The 18,055-nt window shown below is 49.9% G+C and overlaps 1 protein-coding gene across 2 annotated transcripts in view; it reads left to right on the top strand.

Moving 5' to 3' along the window:
- TGM3 (transglutaminase 3) overlaps positions 1 to 14,020 on the top strand; it is a 40,143-nt gene extending 26,123 nt beyond the window's left edge. For both annotated transcript variants that reach the window (XM_077872456.1, XM_077872455.1), the window contains exons 8-13: positions 96 to 199; positions 2,791 to 3,036; positions 6,205 to 6,513; positions 8,612 to 8,769; positions 12,944 to 13,077; positions 13,414 to 14,020. In XM_077872456.1, coding sequence (XP_077728582.1) covers positions 96 to 199; positions 2,791 to 3,036; positions 6,205 to 6,513; positions 8,612 to 8,769; positions 12,944 to 13,077; positions 13,414 to 13,561 — 1,099 coding nt within the window. In that variant the 3' untranslated portion in view covers positions 13,562 to 14,020. The remainder of the gene's footprint in view (positions 1 to 95; positions 200 to 2,790; positions 3,037 to 6,204; positions 6,514 to 8,611; positions 8,770 to 12,943; positions 13,078 to 13,413) is intronic.
- Positions 14,021 to 18,055: the final 4,035 nt, after the last annotated feature.

Raw genomic sequence — 18,055 nt, 5'->3', positions numbered from 1 at the left:
CTGGACGCTACACTGTTGGGCTGGAGATGTGGTATTTTGCTACCTCCTGCTGTGTGGCCTTGGGTAAGCTCTGCAGTCTGTGATTCTGTCTGCAGGAATTTCCACGTCTGGAATGAAGCCTGGTTTGTGCGGACTGACCTGGGCCCCTTGTACAATGGATGGCAGGTTCTGGACGCCACGCCCCAGGAGAGGAGCCAAGGTAACCCTCTACTGGCCCTGCTGACCACCCCTTTCTCTGTCCATGACAGTGGACAGCAACATAGGAAAGCCACTGAGGGCTCTCCATCTCTGGAAGACATGATGGAATTAAAACAAAAATATTTTCAGAGTAGATTTCCCAACCTAATTTTGCTTGGCGCCAGCTGCTATTTAAATGAGTGGCTTCCCTGCCCTGCGCCCACATGACTGTTGTCACTGCTGTGGAGGCCCTGGCACGTGCCTGGCAACAAGGGAAAGAAACCACACTCTGCCAACAGAGATTTCCCCACACTGCCTCTAGTAGCCTGTGTCTCCTGGCACAGAAAGCTTCTGGTCTCCATTGCCCAGGGATTTAGCCCCAATTCCCCAATTCAGCTGGAGGTCTCCATGATCGAGGTCTCCCAGCACCTCTGTCCCATCCACGGTGTCCCTCTGCCAAGCCAAGCTCTCCTTCATGTAGTCTGGCCTCATCTCTGTCCTGGTGCGCAGGGCTTCTGCTCCCACTTCTGGTCTCTCAGAGCTTGGGTCTCAGACTCTCCCAGAATTTTTCTTTTCTTTCTTGAAAAGCACCCCCTCCAGGGCTGGTCTTGTTTGCCACCTTCTTTTCAAATTGTTTGTTCAAACTTAAAAAAAAAAAATTATGGGGCACCAGAGTGGCTCCATCAATTAAGCATCTGACTTTTTTTTTTAAGATTTTATTTATTTATTTACAAGAGACACAGAGAGAGAGACTGAGACATAGGCAGAGCTTCCTGTGGGGAGCCCAATGCAGGACCTGATCCCAGGACTCTAGAATCACCACCTGAGCCAAAGGCAGATGCTCAACCACTGAGCCACCCAGGTGATCCAGCATCTGACTTTTGATTTCATCTCAGGTCATGATCTCAATGTTGTGAGTTCAAGCACCACGTTGGGCTCCACACTGGGCATGGAGCTTACTTTTTTAAAAAAAATTAATTATAAAAGTAATATGTGCACATGGTTAAAAAAAATTCAAACCATTCTAAAAGGATTTATAATAAAAACTAAGTCATACCCCCCATCCCCTATCCCAGCCTCAACAAGAAGCAATTGAGCATTACTGGATTTGGGGAGGGGAGAAACCTTCCAGATATTTTCCAGGCCTGTGGATTTCACACTTTTCACTATGACCCTTTAATGGTTATAAAATCAAGTTAGTGGGTTATGACTATCATTTTAAGAAATGAAGTAGAATGGGGGTGCCTGGCTGGCTCATTTGGTAAAGCATGCAACTTTTGATCTTGGGGGTGTGAGTTTGAGCCCCACACTCGGTGTAGAAATTACTTAAAAATAAAATCTTTTAGGGGGATCCCTAGGTGGCTCAGTGGTTTAGCGCCTGCCTTCGGCCCAAGGCGTGATCCTGGAGTTCCGGGATCGAGTCCCACATCAGGCTCCATGCATTGGAGCCTGCTTCTCCCTCTGCCTGTGTCTCTGCCTGTGTCTCTGCCTCTCTCTGTGTGTCTCTCATAAATAAATAAATAAATAAATAAATAAATAAATAAATAAAATCTAAAAAAATAAAAAATAAAATCTTTTAAAAACGAAAGAAGTAAAGTAGGATGTCATAGAAAGGTGGGAAGAGAGGAAAAGAAAAATATCAGGGTGCATTGGACACAGTAAGAACAAGTATTGTCCTGTAAAACTTCTGTCTCAGAACCATCTATGTGCCATGATCTAGAGATTATGGTAAAAAAAAAAAAATTTTTGAAAGTCACTGCTCCAAGCATATAAAAGTACATGTATGTGTCTTTTAAAAATTTTTTTAGAGTGAGGAGGCAGGGGAGAGGGAGAAGGAGAGAGAATCTTAAGTGGGTTCCATCCTCAGCATGGAGCCTGACATGAGGCTCAATTTCATGACCCCGAGATCATGACCTGAGCTGAAATCAAGAGTCAGACGCTTAACCGACTGAGCCACCCAGGCACCCTAAATGTGTCTTTTTTATTTGTCTTGTAAACACAAATAGAATAACCCCCTTCCTTTTATTCTGCTGCACCTTGCTTTTTTTCACTTGGGGACTTTGTGAATGAGACTCTATGTTATATATCTATTTTTGCATTAACATATCTATCTACATCTTTATCTATTAAGCTGATCTATCCATGCCAAGTGCTAGCAGAGGAAGGTGATAGGCAGGGCTTGTGAGCTCAGAGGAGCAAGTCTCCTGTGGCCTGGGTTTAGGGAATTCTTTTAGAAATAGGGAGTGAGGAGTTGGGAAGGATGATTTGCAGGGGTAGGTAAGAGGCAGCCCTGAGCACAAGAGATAGAAAGGAGACAATGCAAGGGCGGCAGGTCAGCATCCACCAATGTGCCCACGGAGGGCAGGACGGGGCCAGGCTCTGCAGGAGAGCACTCTGAGTGGGGTGCCACTGCAGCAGATAACAGGACCAGGGGGCGTCGGTGCTGAGTGCTGAATGAGTGGGGCCGGCAGGTGGAGGGCCGAGGGAGCGTTGGCGGGGAGAGGCAGGGGAGTGGTGCCGCTGTGGGTGGCTCCCGGGGAACAGGTCCTGGGGTGGGCTGTGGCACGTGGGCCCAGCCGTGGCATGCACGCAGTCTCTGCTCCTCACCACCAGGGGTGTTCCAGTGCGGCCCCGCTTCGGTCGCTGCTGTCCGGGAGGGAGATGTGAACCTGGACTTTGACATGCCCTTCGTCTTCGCGGAGGTGAACGCCGACCGCATCACCTGGATCTATGACGTCTACTACAGCACGCAGAAGCAGAACGCCTCGGACGCTCACAGCATCGGCAGGTACATCAGCACCAAGGCGGTGGGCAGCAACTCTCGCATGGACATCACGGAGAAGTACAAGCATCCAGAAGGTAGGAGGCGCACTGGTGGGGCTGTGCCACCCCGGCCTTGACCGGGGGAAGAAGGTGTCCGGGCTGTGCGGGTGGAGAAGGGAGAGCCGCTCGTCCTCCCCGTGTCCTCAGCCCGTTCTGCCTAATGGTGGGAGTGCTCCCTGGCACCTAACACCCGGCTCCTCGGGGACAGAGGAGTTCCACTGGGGACAGTACCGTCACAGGCAGATCCAGTGCCCATGGACTTCTGCTGCAGGGCACAGCAGCTGTCAACCCAGCTCTTCCCCAGCTGTGTCCCTTTCCTACAACTGGGGTGACAGCCCTGTGATGGGACATCACAGGAAGAAACATCGCCCCCAGGAGAGGCTGCCCAGGGCTTTAGGAGAAATTTCTCAGTCAGCCTGTCCCCCTAGCCTCCAGGAAATACAGGCAGGAAACACCATGTGAACAAAGACATGGACAAAGACCCTGAAGATGTGGGTCCATGCTAGGCATGCATCAGAGGCCCCCCAAGAAGCCCGAAGCACCCACCTGAATCAGCAGGAAGGCTCGCTTCTACAGAGCTGACGCTTGGCAAATTACAGTAGTTACTCTAGTCTGGAAGCTGCTTTGGGAGTCAACAGCCTTTGTTGCTGGGAATTCTCCAGAGTGACAGAGTTACACATGCAAAGGTGACGTTCATTTGCAGAAATAGCCCAAAGTAAATGAACACTGGCTCTAGCAGGCCAGTCACTCTGTAAGGGGTCACATTTCTCTTTCTAGTCTATTTGGAAACAGATGCTTGGGCTGATCCTCAAAGAGCACAGGTTCTGAGGGGTCAAGAGCCATGTGCTCCTAAAGTCACCCTGAGCACACCCTCAGGTGAACCCCCAACACTCTCACTACTGCTGGCTGTTAGCATCAGCGACAGTTCACAGCAGAGGAGAGCTGGAGAAAGAGCTCAGGAGATGGGGTCTGACTCCAAGTCTAAGTGGATGACCCCTCTGGGTGTGATATTTGGGGACATTTGGAGGCATGGGCTTACGGTAATAAGATTGGTGGCCTTGGTGTGGTCCCCAGTTTGCCTCTGCAGGCCCTCCCATGGCAAGGGTTGGACAGCCTGTGTCTCTCAAAAACACATCCTAAGACCCACCCCAGGGCCTGCTCCATGCTCGGCTCTGGGGAAGCAATGCGGGGCATGGCAGATGGGGCCCCTGCCCTACACCCCCTGGGCTGAGCTCACAGATATAGGAGAAGTATTTTCAACACTGTCATGATGGAGAAACTAGTATAGGGGTCAGGGGACAAATAACTGAGGGCTGGAGGTCAATTCCAGAAAGTGCCAAGTGCAGTCCCTGACACCTGGGGAGGACTTATTATTAAATTGTGGTGAAGTGTATCTACTTGGACATCCGCGGCTTCACTGGAATAATGACCTCCCAAGGTGCCTTTGGAAGTGCACTGCCTACTTGGATATAGGTCCTATGGGTTCCTTCTCTTACTGTCATACCTTGCTTCTGCTCCTTAAGGGGCTCTGACTGTCCCAGCCAGACCTTCTAAGCAACGGAGGGGGGCCAAGCCATGGGCAGGTTGGGGTGATTCCCCGCAGGATTCTTGGCAATGCCCCAGCCTCTCTGCGTGACAGCAGAGCCGATCACCCTGTTACCCAGTTCTCCTTACCTAATGATGCCAGCTTGTCTCCGAGGGCCCCAGGGAAGAAAAGCTTATAAAATGGGTTGCCAAGCATTTACACAATGACAACACCAAGGGAGAAAACAGTAGCAGGAAGCTTGGTCCTGAGTAAGCCCATCAGGTGACCTATATAGGTATCTGGGCTCTGAGCCTCATTGTGCAAACACACCTGCTTTGAGGTCCTGGGCACAGGAGACTCAGCTCCCGGCACAGACATCAGCCCTGGGTGTGGACTTAGAACTCTGCTGGATGATGGGAAGGCACCACAAAGAACCCAGCCCACCAGGAGAGATCAGCTTGGGTAATCTGGCTGCCTGTCTCCTTTTCAATATGAGGTTTGGGGGGATGCTTGGATTATGGGTGTAGATGCCTGGGGACTGGCCACCCCCTCCTCTACCTCTAAGCCCAAGATTAGACCAGTTACTTGGACAGGTTGCTTCTCCTCCTTAGGACCTTACTTCTAACATGATGGGCTTGGATGAGTTGGCCTCCGAGGTCTCAGCCAGTTGTTACATATAACTTATGGGAAAGAACTCGCTTCGTAGTAAAGTGCTTATGATAAGTCCTCTGGTGTCTTAAAACTTTCAAGTTGGTTGGGAAAGATGGGGGCTCTAAGTATGGTCTGCAGTTAAAAACATAGTAACTCTTTGCATATGTTTGCCCTTATTCCTGGAAAATCAACACACCTTCTTATTAGTGGATCTGCCTTCAGGTCAAGACAGGGAGCCTTATGTGAATTGTGCAGCCCAGAGGCTTAGAAGTGGTTACCTGCCTTAATGCCCAAAAGCCATGACTTTGAGGGTACACGACGGCCATTCTCCGGGAGCTATTTATACCATCACGTTCAGCAGCACTCACAAGCTGAGCCACCATCAGAAAATCTGTCCTTTTTGTTTTTAAAACCTGAAGTCTCTCGACAAATTAAACTAGTCCTAACATGGAACCGAACCAACCATGGGAAGTTCTTCCTTGACAAGGGCAGAAGTGCCACTATGTGACTTCAAAGCACCTTAAAAACAAAGCAGAATAACATAGTAAAGTGTTTTGAAAAAAATTTTTTTAGTGAAGCCAATTCTAAATCATAACCTTTTTAGAATGAACTCATTCTAATCTTTTTTCTAACTCAATTTTTGTTACTTATTTTTAAAGTATCTGTTCTTACAAGGAAACTTTTATCAATCAATCAATCAATAAAACAGAAAAGGAAGAAACCTAACCTAATTAGCCTGAGACAAATATCAGGCCATATGGTAATTTTGTGCAGGTGCTGATAAAGCCTTCCCTACAGCTGGAAATGCAGAGCTGACTGGGAAAGCGCACAGACTGGCTGGTCTGTGAGCCTCGTGTTAAGGAGGATGAAATGGAGAGACCCAGAGAGCGTGGACACTTGCTTGGATCAGAATCATTGCGTGGCCGCAGAGCCAATTAGTCCCAGGCTGCCTTTCCAGGTAGAGCGCTGTCCTTCATCCGGGCTGCCACCCCCTCCCTGAGATGGTTCCCTCTTTTCCCACCACACAGGTTCCAGCCAGGAAAGGCAAGTGTTTGAAAAGGCTTTGGGGAAACTTAAACCCCATGCATCATTTGGTGCAACGTCTGCAAGACACTTGGCAGAAGATGAAAGGGAACCCAGCATTTCTGGGAAGTTCAAGGTCACTGGCATACTGGAAGTGGGCAAAGAAGTCAACATGGCCCTGATACTCAAAAACCTGACAAGAGACATGAAGACAGTGACCGTGAACATGACGGCCTGGACCATCGTCTACAACGGCACACTGGTACACGAGGTGTGGAAGGACTCTGTCACAATATCCCTGGATCCCAATGAAGGTAACTCATCCTGTGGTGTGTGGGGAGGCCGCGCATCCGAGGTGGCCGATGTTCTTTTGGGGTTGGAGAGTTCCTGTTGGAACGGATTCAGCTTACACAGGAACAACACATGGTCGCTGTGGTTAAGGCTTGGGTTTTAAAGGTTTGTAAGTCTTGGGGAACAGTGCAAATCAGGTTGGTGCCAACCAAAATCCTTCGACATCCTGGGGAGAGGAAGGAGGGAACCTTTGGCAGTTAGCCACACCGAAGTATGTACCACTTCGCTCAGCCCGCAGAGAGCTGCCTTAGATCCTCTCTCATTTAGCCTTCTAAAAAGGACAGATTTTAGAATCACCTTTTACAGAGGCAGAAACTGAGGCTTGGAGAGATCATGACTTGCATAACAGATTGAGTGTCATAGCTAGTAAGTGGCAAGACTGGGATCTCCTAATGCTACAGCTAGGCCCACTCCCCATCTACTAGATTCTATCTCTGTCACTCCCCACCACCTGCCCTCACCCCAGGGCTCCCCACCCCCCATCCCACAGTGAATCACTTTTCACTTCCAGGTTTGACCCTGGAAAGGTGGCAATATACAGCAGGGTCTTAAACCCTTGTCTTGTGTTCCTCCCCGCATAGCTGCCAGGTGGGGAGTCTCCTGATTCCCGAGGGCAGAAATGGCTTTTCTCAGAGGCCTGAGAATTTGGGAGGAACAGAGACTCAAGGCAGATAGGTAGCACAGACAGGGAGGGAGCCAGGTGGAGCAGAAAAAGGCTGGTGCTCTGGGAGGATTAGCACACAGGTGTGTCCACATTGGCAAAATCCTCCAAGCTGTTATGAAAAGTTGGTCCTTACAAAGCAGATTAACAAGGGTGGGGTGGCTATTGGCTTCACATAAATAAAAACTGATTAATTATACAGCCCGTCTTGAAAGAGCTCTGTCTGTAGGGAAACAGATGTTTTATACCTGTCAGAAGGCAGCATCCCTAGCTAAGTCTATCTTCTGGCGGAATTTTAGCCAAAATCATCCCCACACCAGAAGCAACCGTCAGGCTGCTAGCTACCTTCAAAGCCCAAGGGGAGAGCTTTTTTTGCATGTCAAAAATAGTTCACATGAGGGTAATGATTAAAACAAACAAAAACAAAAAGCCAACCCATTCTGCACATTCATCTGCCCATTCAGGGCAGGCCAGGCAAATTCCTCCAGTGCAAACAGCAGAGGCACCTTCCTCCTCAAAGAGCATATGACCCTGTGGGTATCAGGGCACCCAGGCCACCCAGCATGACCACTGAGAGAGAGGTGGGAGTGACCTGGACCACAGAGGAGGGAGAGGGCCCCTGAGTCTTGGGAGGAGCCAGGTAAAGAGACAGAAGCTGGGAAGGAATTGCCACCTGAGGGAACCATGTGTGTCCAAGCACGGAGGTGACAATGTGCCCATGTTGTCCAAGGACCAATGAGAAACACCAAGGGCACTTTCGAGGGAGAGCTGAGTTAGCTTCAGTGATGCAGGGCCAGACTGAGCGGTCTGAACTTTATTTCCGAGGCAGCAGGGAGCCATGGAAAAAATTTTGAAGTGACAGGGAAGAAGGGGAGTAAGATGTTGGGGGGTGGTATGCTTCTGAAGCCATGTCTGCCTGGTTGTGGGGGTGACTGGGAAGCAGGGGAGACCAGAGGTGGGCAAGTGGTTCAGGGTGCTGCCACAACAGAATCCCAGGCCATTAGTGGGTCTGGGAGGATCCTGAGCTCGTATTGAGCTAATCCCTCGCTTCCCTTCCCAGTTATTACTGTGTTGTCATCGTTAAGCAATCAGTTAGCATTTGTATTCTTTCCTGCCCTCTGACATTTTCCAGGATGGGAGGAAGCTTCAGTCCCTACCAGCCCAGTTTCCTAGGAAGCTACCCAGCCAGTCAGTGTCCTGGTGCCTCCCTGGCCCCTGCTCTGGAGGCTGCACAGAACGGGGGCACGTTTCCCACAGAGCCCAGCAGGGAGGGTTCAGTCAAGCTCTGGCTGCAGACATTCCTGGCCAGCTCCCGCCACCTTGGTTTGGCATCAGCTCTGAAGGTTCCAGAAGTCAACCCCATTCCCTCTCACTCTGCCCTCCCTGGCTTCTCCTTCCAGAAATACAGCATCCCGTGAAGATCACATATGCTCAATATGAGAAGTACCTGAAGGCAGATAACATGATCCGGACTACAGCTGTGTGCCAGGTCTCTGAGGAGGCAGAGGTGTTGGTAGAAAGGGACATCATTCTGGACAACCCCAGCCTGACCCTGGAGGTAAAGAAGGGTGAAGGGGTGCCTTCCCAGCCATCCCAGCCCTGCTAGCACCCCCAAACCGCAAGGAAGCTCCTTCCCTGCTGAGGGGGCAGGGTATTGGGCATAGCTCAGGTCCAGCCTCTGCCAAATGGATTGGCAAGATTCCCACTCACACCAGTGTCCTTGCTCCTTATGATAAACAGGCACATTTCCCCACAGGCTCCTTTGGTTCTGGCTCCAGATACACTGGGGGGTGTCAGCTGAGAAGCAGCTGGAGAGACTCCTCGGCTCACTCACCCAGTCAGCTCTGAGCACCTGCTATGGTCTGGGTTCCGCCAGGCTCAGGAATCACAAGGAGTCACAAGGGGTGGGTCCTGCCCGCAAGGAGCCTACAGCCCAGCCCCTGGCCATGTCTGTGGAGCATTTCAGAATTAGGCCCACTCACTTGCATCTCTCCACATTCAAGATGCCAGAGTTACAGAATCATGGACTCTTAGGAGCCCACTCTCTTCACTCTTCACATACCCCGCCTCTTCACACATGAGTGAACCGAGGCCCAGAGAAGGAAAGGGAACTGCCATCACTGCCAGAGCCGGGGCTGGACCTCAGGTCCTGGGATTCCCAGCCCAGGACCATTTCCAGGTGTCTGGGTGTGTCCTCAGCCAGCAACAGCGTCTTCATGGTGGTTGAGGATGAGGGGTCTCGGTCTCTGCTTTTAGGGCTTGCTTTTGGCTCTGATTGGCTCCCAGGGTCCTTCCCAGGAGCCCAGGTTGGGGGAGGGGGGCTTGCCGGTGTACTGAAACACCCGGGACCACTCTATCCCTTTCTCAGCACTAGGGCCCATCCTTGTACTGACTCCAAGCCTGTCTCTTCCTGTCCAGCCTAGCTGGCACCCTCCCGCTAGCCCATGGTGGAAGACAGTAGAACCAGACAGCACAGGTCTGAGGGATGAGGTGCTGGCAGGCAAGGATGGCCAGATGGATGGCAGAGGAGATGGCTCTTCCAATGAGGTCCCACAGAGAGCCTCACAGGTCACAGGTCAGGTCCACCCACATCTCCTGTACCTACTGTCTGCCCTGGCTGCCTAGACGACACTAGCCTTTTCTGTCCTGTCACAGTGCCAGCAGCATTCTGAGCTTCTAGAGGGGCCAGATGATTGTGGCTGCCCCAGTGCCAGCCTTCCCTAATCTGCACCCTAGCCTCCAGGATTCCTGACCTCAGAGGACAGGGACCAAGGGGTGCCCACTCCCGAGCCACTTGCCTGTTCCTGAGCTCTTCTGCTCTTCTGGTGGGTCTGGACTGGGCTCCAGAATGGGAATCGGTCCCCTACCTCAGAGGGGGAGCCAGTGAGTGGACAGGCAGTTTGAGGAAGAGCAGAGAGGGGCAGCAGTTCAGCCCTTGGACCTGACCTTATATCCAGGCCCCATCATGTATCAACAGCCACACTGAGTAAACCTTGATCTCTGTGTGTCGGGTGTTCCAACTCTGTTACGGGGCTAACAGAATACTTTCCTTGCAGGTGCCATGTCCTCAGAGAAGCCTTTCCTGGAGCGCCCTCTCCCTGCCCATCCAAATGAGGCAGGGTCTCCAGCTATACGCCCTGGAGAGCCTGTGTCCTCTCATTTTGTGACATTTGCTCTGGTTGAACTTATACCTTTTTTATTTTTATTTTTTAAGATTTTGTTTATTTGTGAGGGACACAGAGAGAGACACAGAGACACAGGCAGAGGGAGAAGCAGCCTCCCTGTGGGGAGCCCGATGCCGAACTTGATCCCAGGACCCTGGGATCACACCCTGAGCCAAAGGCAGATGCTCAACCCCTGAGCTACCCAGGTGCCCTGAACTTATACCTTTTTTGTGCACTTGTTTGGTCCTCTGTCGGACTGTCAACTCCACCAGGGGAGGTGCCGCCCCTGTTCTGGGCGTTGTCCGTATGATATCATAGAAGCTAATCAGAATTGGTAAGCTGAGAGCACTGGGCTCCAGCACGCATCTGCCCTACTCACAAGAATCTTCATTGTCACTCAGTGCTTGTCCTCTGTGTGCTGAAGCCTCTTCCTGCCTCCCAAGACATTTCCTAGACCCGCACCTCCTCCCTGCAGACATGATGGGCAGCGGAGAGCTGCTTCCTGCGTGAGACTGGGAGGTGATGCTGAGTAGCAGCCAGTTCAGTTATGAAGACATTCCGTGTTACAATGATCAGTGTTTAAATGAGGGTAGTTTTTCCCTATGACATTCCTTTATCCTCAAACATTCTTATAGCTTTATCTTTTATTCAACACTTGCTCTACACCTTTTGGATTTCCATATCAAGTCAGCTTTGTCTCTAAAAAGCCTATATCTTTAAAAAGAAGATTAGAATATAAACAGGCTGAAAAGGTGCCACCAAGAACTTTCTTGCTTAATCTTTTAAAAAGGCATCTGAGGGCACCTGGGTGGCTCAGTCAGTTCAGCATCTGACTCTTGATTTCAGGTCAGGTCATGATCTCAGGGTTGTGAGATCCGGCTCCACATTGGGTGTGGAATCTGCTTAAGATTCTCTCTCCCTCACCTTCTGCCCTTCTCCCCACCTCTAAAGAAGGCATCTGATCCTTCTTTTGGACATCTTTGTGTGAATCTCCTTCTAATCCAATGTCACCTTCAGCCTTGAGAGCATCAACGCAGTCTTGTCTTGATTGAAAGAATCAATGTGTAGCTCACTCAGAGTGGGCACAGATTTCAAAACTCATGAGGGTAATCTGTATGAGAAGATAATAATTCAGGTGAAATCCCATGACCTTATCTGGCACTGATTGGCAGCAGGCATTGAGGATGTTACACTGTAGAATCAGACCATGAAATGTGAACTTTGTTCCATAGGGTGATGTCCTTCATGTTGGCCCGTGAACCACTGATAATCAGGCACAGATTTCTGGTGGCTCTTACCCTCTCTTTTGGGTGCATATACAGATTTGGGTCAATGGGCCAGGGCGGTGAGCAGCAATAATGAAAGAACAAATCCACAAAAATCTCAAATTGAATATCAATGTGAAAAATACAGCATTATTACCGTAGCCTTGTTGTATCCCAGTGGCATAAAATTATGCTTCGTGCTTCACATCCTGTCACACCTGTACATGAGTTCCATGGGAAGAATTACCAAAGAGATCATGGTCTCAATGCTTCAGGTTTGCACAAAGTATTGGTAGACATCCCAGGATGCAAAGAGCAAAGGCTCCAGAACCAGAGAGGCCTTGGTTGTTGCATTTATCTAAAGCTTTATTGCTGTCAAATGGGTTGCTGTGTGGATGAGGGGCAAGAAAAGAAAAACCATGCAAACAACAGATGATCCTCCAAAGAAGGACAAAAGAAAGCCAGCAGCCACACCGTTTCCAGACCTATTTCTCAGACGTTTTCTTCTACATTCATGATCTCATTTAGTTCCTCCCATGCAAGGGAGGGAGGGACAGCGAGCCCTCGTTAGCAGATGCCCGGCCAGGAGAGGTGATGTGTCTGCTCGGTCACGACTATTGCTTGGAAATAGTCTTTGACAGCAAAGAGTCCAGGTGGCTTTTCTCCGGTCTCTGACCAGAGTCAGAGGGGTGCAGGTGGGGTGCAGGAGCCCTGTCTAGACCACACGTGGCACACAGGGAATCCTTGGGCCCCTGAGGTATCGAAGGACATTGATAGACTGGGGTGTCATCAGAGGAGAGTGGCCTGAATTGAGGTGGGGGCCCAATGCCTTGTCCTCTGGACAGGAGCGTGAAGCTCTGAGCAGGAGTGGAGGTCTGAGCAGGGTCAGGCCTCCCGGGGAGGGCACATCTAGGCTAGGAGGGAAGAGACAGGACCAGTGAGTAAGAGCCTCAAGGAAAGTACTGTCACTAAGTTCAGAATGAAATAGTCTCCAGCCCTCTGAGCTGCCCGCGTGGAACTTGGCAGTCCTGGGAGGTGGAGCTTCCCTTCCCAGGATGACCAGGCAGGAGGGCCTGGGAGCCCAGGGGGGAAGGTAAAGTGCCCTCAGCCACTACAATGTGCCGCCTCTCCCACTGAGCCTGGTGTCCTGTCCGAAGCATGGGCATGACAGCAGTTTCCCGGGAACCCCCCGCACAGACGCATTCCCATCACCCAGTGGCCTGCCCAGCCTGGTGGGATCTCAGCAAGAGGCAAGTGAGATGAGCAGCTGCACTCTGACTCCGTCAACCCATTCTCCCCACAGGTGCTGGACCAGGCCCAGGTGCAAAAGCCAGTGAATGTCCAGATGCTCTTCTCCAACCCGCTGGACGAGCCGGTGAAAGACTGCGTGCTGATGGTGGAGGGCAGCGGTCTGCTGCTGGGCAGCCTCAGGATTGAGTGAGTCCCAGCCTAGGGCCCTGTGAGAGATGCTGAGAGGGGTGCCCCTGGGAGAACCTGCAGGTGGGGAGGCACATTTGCACCTGGCTTGGGGGTTTGCCAGGCTTGAACCCCCGGCAAGTCCAGATCACCAGAGCTTGGAGCTGGTCCTCAAGGGCTTAGCAGATGTGAGAGATCATGGAACTCCTCCCTCCCCTGCTGAGGGGCCCCATAATCCAGGGAGGGAGCCAGAGGGAGCCACCTCACCAGTGCAGGACTCAAGGGCCACAGAGGGCCTGCCTAGCCTGAGGTCCGGGAACCCCCTCATCAACACTGACCTATGCCCTTCCCCACCAGCGTGCCAACCCTGCGCCCCAAGGAGCGGTCTCGGGTACGTTTCGAGATCCTGCCCACTCGGAGCGGCACCAAGCAGCTGCTCGCCGATTTCTCCTGCAACAAGTTCCCTGCGATCAAGGCCATGCTGTCCATTGACGTGGCCGAGTGAAGGGCCTGCGTGGCCCCCGTACAAACTTGGGTAACACGGAGCAGGCAGGGCGCACCTGTGGAGTGAGCCCCCTGCCCATGCTGTCCAGCCTGGGAAACCCACAACATCCCCTCGGTGGCCTGGCCTGGATGCCCAGCCTCCGGCACACGCCCTCGCCCGCACTCCCAGGCTGGGCTGGCTCCACCGGGGCCTGGGACTTCACTTTTGCACATTCCCATGAGCCCCATGGCCCCCTCAGCCCCCCCAGCGCATCAGCGCTGCAGAACAGAGTGGCACCTGACCCAGCGGCTCTCTGAATGGATCCGGGGAGAGGACAGTCCGGACTGTTTGCTGATCCCAAGCCTGCAGTTGGGACATTCCTACTCCTCCCTCGGGCCACAGCGGAGGGATGGGGATGATTGGCTCTCTGACGTGGCACTCACGTCTTTACACTCAAAATAAAGGTTAAAAAGAACACAATCAGGCTCTCCAAGGCTGCTGCTTTGCCGAAGAGGTGGAGGAGAAAACGGGGCGGGGGCCGTGTTCTCCTGGAGAAGGGATGACCCAAAGGGGCTGTGCTCCCCACATCCTAAAGTCCAAAGGGAGCGGGTTCGTTCTGTGTGGCTCCGGGTGCAGAAGGAAAACATCCTCTAATATGATGTCCAAACATAGATTAGGCTGCCTGGAGAGGGAGCGCCTCGTTCCGTGTGGCTGCTGGGTCAGCTCTACGGGTGTCAGAGTGGGAAGGGACTTCAAAGTCTTTCCTGGAACCTTTTTGCTGAGCAGGCTCCCGTGGTGGCCCAGCCTCTGTTCACGCTGGGCTCTTCCCTCCTCGTGCCACACGGCCCCTCCTGAGCCAGGAGGCCTCAGCACTGCTAGCTCAGCTGGAACCTTCTCTGCCTTCACACATGCTCTGATGATTCCCCAGTCTTTGCCTCTTGAAAGCCCATCACTTTACTGTCACTTGTGCTGACGAATTTTGTTTTGGCAATTGTGCCTCGCTTTCTGAATCTAAGGGACCAGTCCAGGCTAAATGGAAGCTTCAGCCCCACATCCAGCTCAAAGTGTCTGCCGATGCTCAGCTCAGGCCTAACCTACTCTGTCTTCCATCCACCTCCCTGCTCCTACTGCTTGATCCATCAGAGCTGGAGAAAAACCATAAAGGTCTGTCCCTACTGGTCCCAAGCTGACACAGCTTGGCCACTGAGGCTGTCTGTGTGGCTGCAGTGTAAAGGCAGCCTTTCTGAGCTACAATCACATCTCCTTGATCCACCAAGCAGGGAGTGAGCTCTCTGGCCCCAGTTGGCCCTCTCCTCCTCCTTCATCTCAAGCTGCTCCAGGCTCAGCTCCCCCGTCTCCCCAATTCCCTGGGGGCAGTCAGCACCAGAACCTGTGCCCACTTGCACTCCCAATGTCAAGGAACCCTCACCAGGCCCCAGCTCTATTGTCTGGATGCAGCAGACGTCCCCTGCAGAAACAAGGGGCTGGCTTCTCTTCTTGGAAGCTCTGCCACTCTCTCCAAGTGTTCTGGGGGCCTTGCCCAGGGACTCGGCCTGGAGATGGGATGTTCCATTCCTCCTCAAGAGATTCTGCACCAGTCCCCAATGAGGAGGGCTAGGGTGAAATTGACAGACACCAACTCCAGTTTCTGATAGAAAGGAGATCCAAAGATGTCCATATCTTCTGTCCCTGTGAGGCCTGCCCCAGACCTTAATTCCCTCAAGCATCTCTCATCAGCAAGTATTTCTTGAGTGTATACTTTGTGCCAGGCTCTCTGCCAGGCATAGGATCAAGAGAGATTGAAAATCAGTCATGGTGTGATCCCTGCCCTTGGGTTTCCACCCTCGAGGGGGACTCCTAAGGTGTGATGTTAAAAATCCATGTGGAGTTTCTAACCAACCCCAGGCACATGTGTCCTGTAAGGGTTGTATCTAATAGAAGCCCTCCATCCCAATGGGGTTCTAGAGAATTTTAGCAATGAAACAAAGGAAAGCAGGCAGCACTACATTTATTTCTGGGAGAACCAAAGTTGGAGTTTGTAAGGTAATTTGACATCTAATTGTCCTCCATATACACATTAAGGATCACCTTGTCTTCTTGGAGAATTGACCCCCTTATCATTATGGAACATCCTCCTTTCATTTTTTAAGATTTTTACTTATTTATTTGAGACAGAGAGAGTGTGTGCAAGACAGCAGGGGTGGGGGAGAAGCAGACTCCCTACTGGGCGGGGAGCCCAATGTGGGACCCTGGGACCATGACCTGAGCCGAAGGCAGACATTTAACCAACTGAGCCACCCAGGCACCCTTGGAATGTCCTTCTTTACCTCCCATAACATTCCTTGGCTCTGAAATCTGTGCAGTCTGAAAATAATGTAGCTGCTCTCACTTTCTTTTGATTAGCATAGTATATCTTTCTCCATTCATTTACTTTTAATTTTATATTTAAAGTTAATTTATTCTATACAAAATATAGTTGAGTCTTTTTTTGATCCATTCTGACAATCTGTCTTTTAATTGGTGTATTTAGACGATTAACATCTAAAGTAACTAGACACGGTTGGATTCATATCTACCATATTTGTTACTGGTTTCCATTTCTTCCTCTGATGCTTTGCTCCTATTTTTATATCCTACTATCTTTCTGCCTTTCTTTGGTTTTCCTTGATCATAGCTGTCCCTCATTTCACTTATTTATAAGCATACATACATATGCTATATCTGTATAACAGATATAGCATATGTATGTATGTATATATGTTATATATATATAACAGATATATAACAATATATTGTTATTATTATTTTGAATAAACAGTTATCTTTTAGATCAATTAACAATAAGAAAATACAAGTTTTTATTTTACCTTCACTTTATTCCACCTCTAGTGCTTTTCCTTTCTTTATGTAAAGCTGAGTTACTTTCTGAACTATATCGTTTTTCCTCTCTCACATGAGCTTCTTTTAACACTTCTTGCAAGGCAGATCTACTGGCAACAAATTCCCTCAGTTTCTGTTTGCCTGAGAAAGTCGCTATTTCTCCTCACCTTTGAAGGGTATGAGGTTGATGGGGTTTTTAGTCTCAACGCTTTAAATATTTTGCTCCATTCTCTTCTCTATTGCATGCTTTCTGAGAAGTCAGGTGTAATTTTTTTATGTTTGCTCCTATATAGAGAAGGTCGGGTTTGTTTCCCCTCTGGCTCCTTGCAGGAGTTTTTCTCTATCTTTGATCTTCTGAAGTTTGAGAATGAAATGTCTAGGTGTAGGGTGTTTGGGGGTTTTTTGGTTTTGTTTTTTGGTATTTATCCTGCCTAGTCTTCTCTGCACTTCCTGGATCTGTGACTTGGGGGTCTGACATTAATTTGAGGAAATTCTTAATCATTATTGTTTCAAATATTTCTTCTATTCCTTTCTCTCTTTCTCCTCCTTCTAGTGTTCCCATCACATGTATATGTTACATCATATGGAGTTGTCCCACAGTTCTTGCATACTCTGTTCTGCTTTTTTATTTCTTCCCTAGTCTTTTTTTTTCTCTTTGTTTTCAGTTTTGGAGGTTTCTATCAAGATATCTCAAGCTCAGTGGTTGTCTCCTAGCCATGTCCAGTCTACTAATAAGCCCATCAAATACATTATTTCTGTTACAGTGTTTCTGATCTCTTGAATTTTTTTTCTTTTTTCTTTTTCTTAGGCTTTCCATCTCTCTGCTTACATTGCCCATCTGCTCTTTCTTGCATGTTGTCTACTTTATCCATTAGGGCTCTTAGCATATCAATCACAGTTGTTTTAAATTCTTGGTCTGATAATGCCAGCATCCTTGCTGCATCTGAGTCTGGTTTTGATGCTTTCTCTGTCTCTTCAAACTGTGTTTTTGCCTTGCAATTTTTTTGGGGAGCCAAGCATCAGTGATGCACTGGATCAAATGAACTGTTGTAAATAACCTTTAGTAATGTGGTGATCAGGTATGGGAGGGAAGAAAGCATCCTATAGTCCGATGATTAGGTATGTTTTATTTTTTTAAAGATTTTATTTATTTATTCATGAAAGACACACAGAGGCAGAGACATAGGGGGAGAAGCAGGCTCCCCACAGGGAACCTGATGCAGGACTCAACCCCAGGACCCCAGGATCATGACCTGAGCCAAAGGCAGATGCTCAACCGCTGAGCCACCCAGGTGTCCCTGCTTAGGGGTTTATGCTCCTGTTAAGTGATGACTCTATATTCGCCTGTTAGTGTCTCCAATTTCAGGTTGTTTGCATTGTGACCTCACCTCTCTTATGGTTCTAAGAGAGTTGGTTTGTTCAGCTTTGTACCTGTTAGGATGGAGTAGCAACTTTCAAGCTTTGTACTCACCAGACCAGAAGCCCATTCTAAGTATTTTATAGGTATTTGTGGATTTACTCCACCCCATGATCCTTTGAGGAAAAGACTAATATTGCCTTCATTTTACAAATGAGACAACTGATACTCAAACGGTTAATTAGGTCATGGGAGAGTTAGTAAAGGCAGCGGCTGGT

This window comes from Canis aureus, chromosome 26, assembly GCF_053574225.1.
Source record: "Canis aureus isolate CA01 chromosome 26, VMU_Caureus_v.1.0, whole genome shotgun sequence".
In the NCBI taxonomy this organism is placed as follows: Eukaryota; Metazoa; Chordata; class Mammalia; order Carnivora; family Canidae; genus Canis; species Canis aureus.
This window is presented reverse-complemented; position numbering and strand designations above follow the sequence as displayed.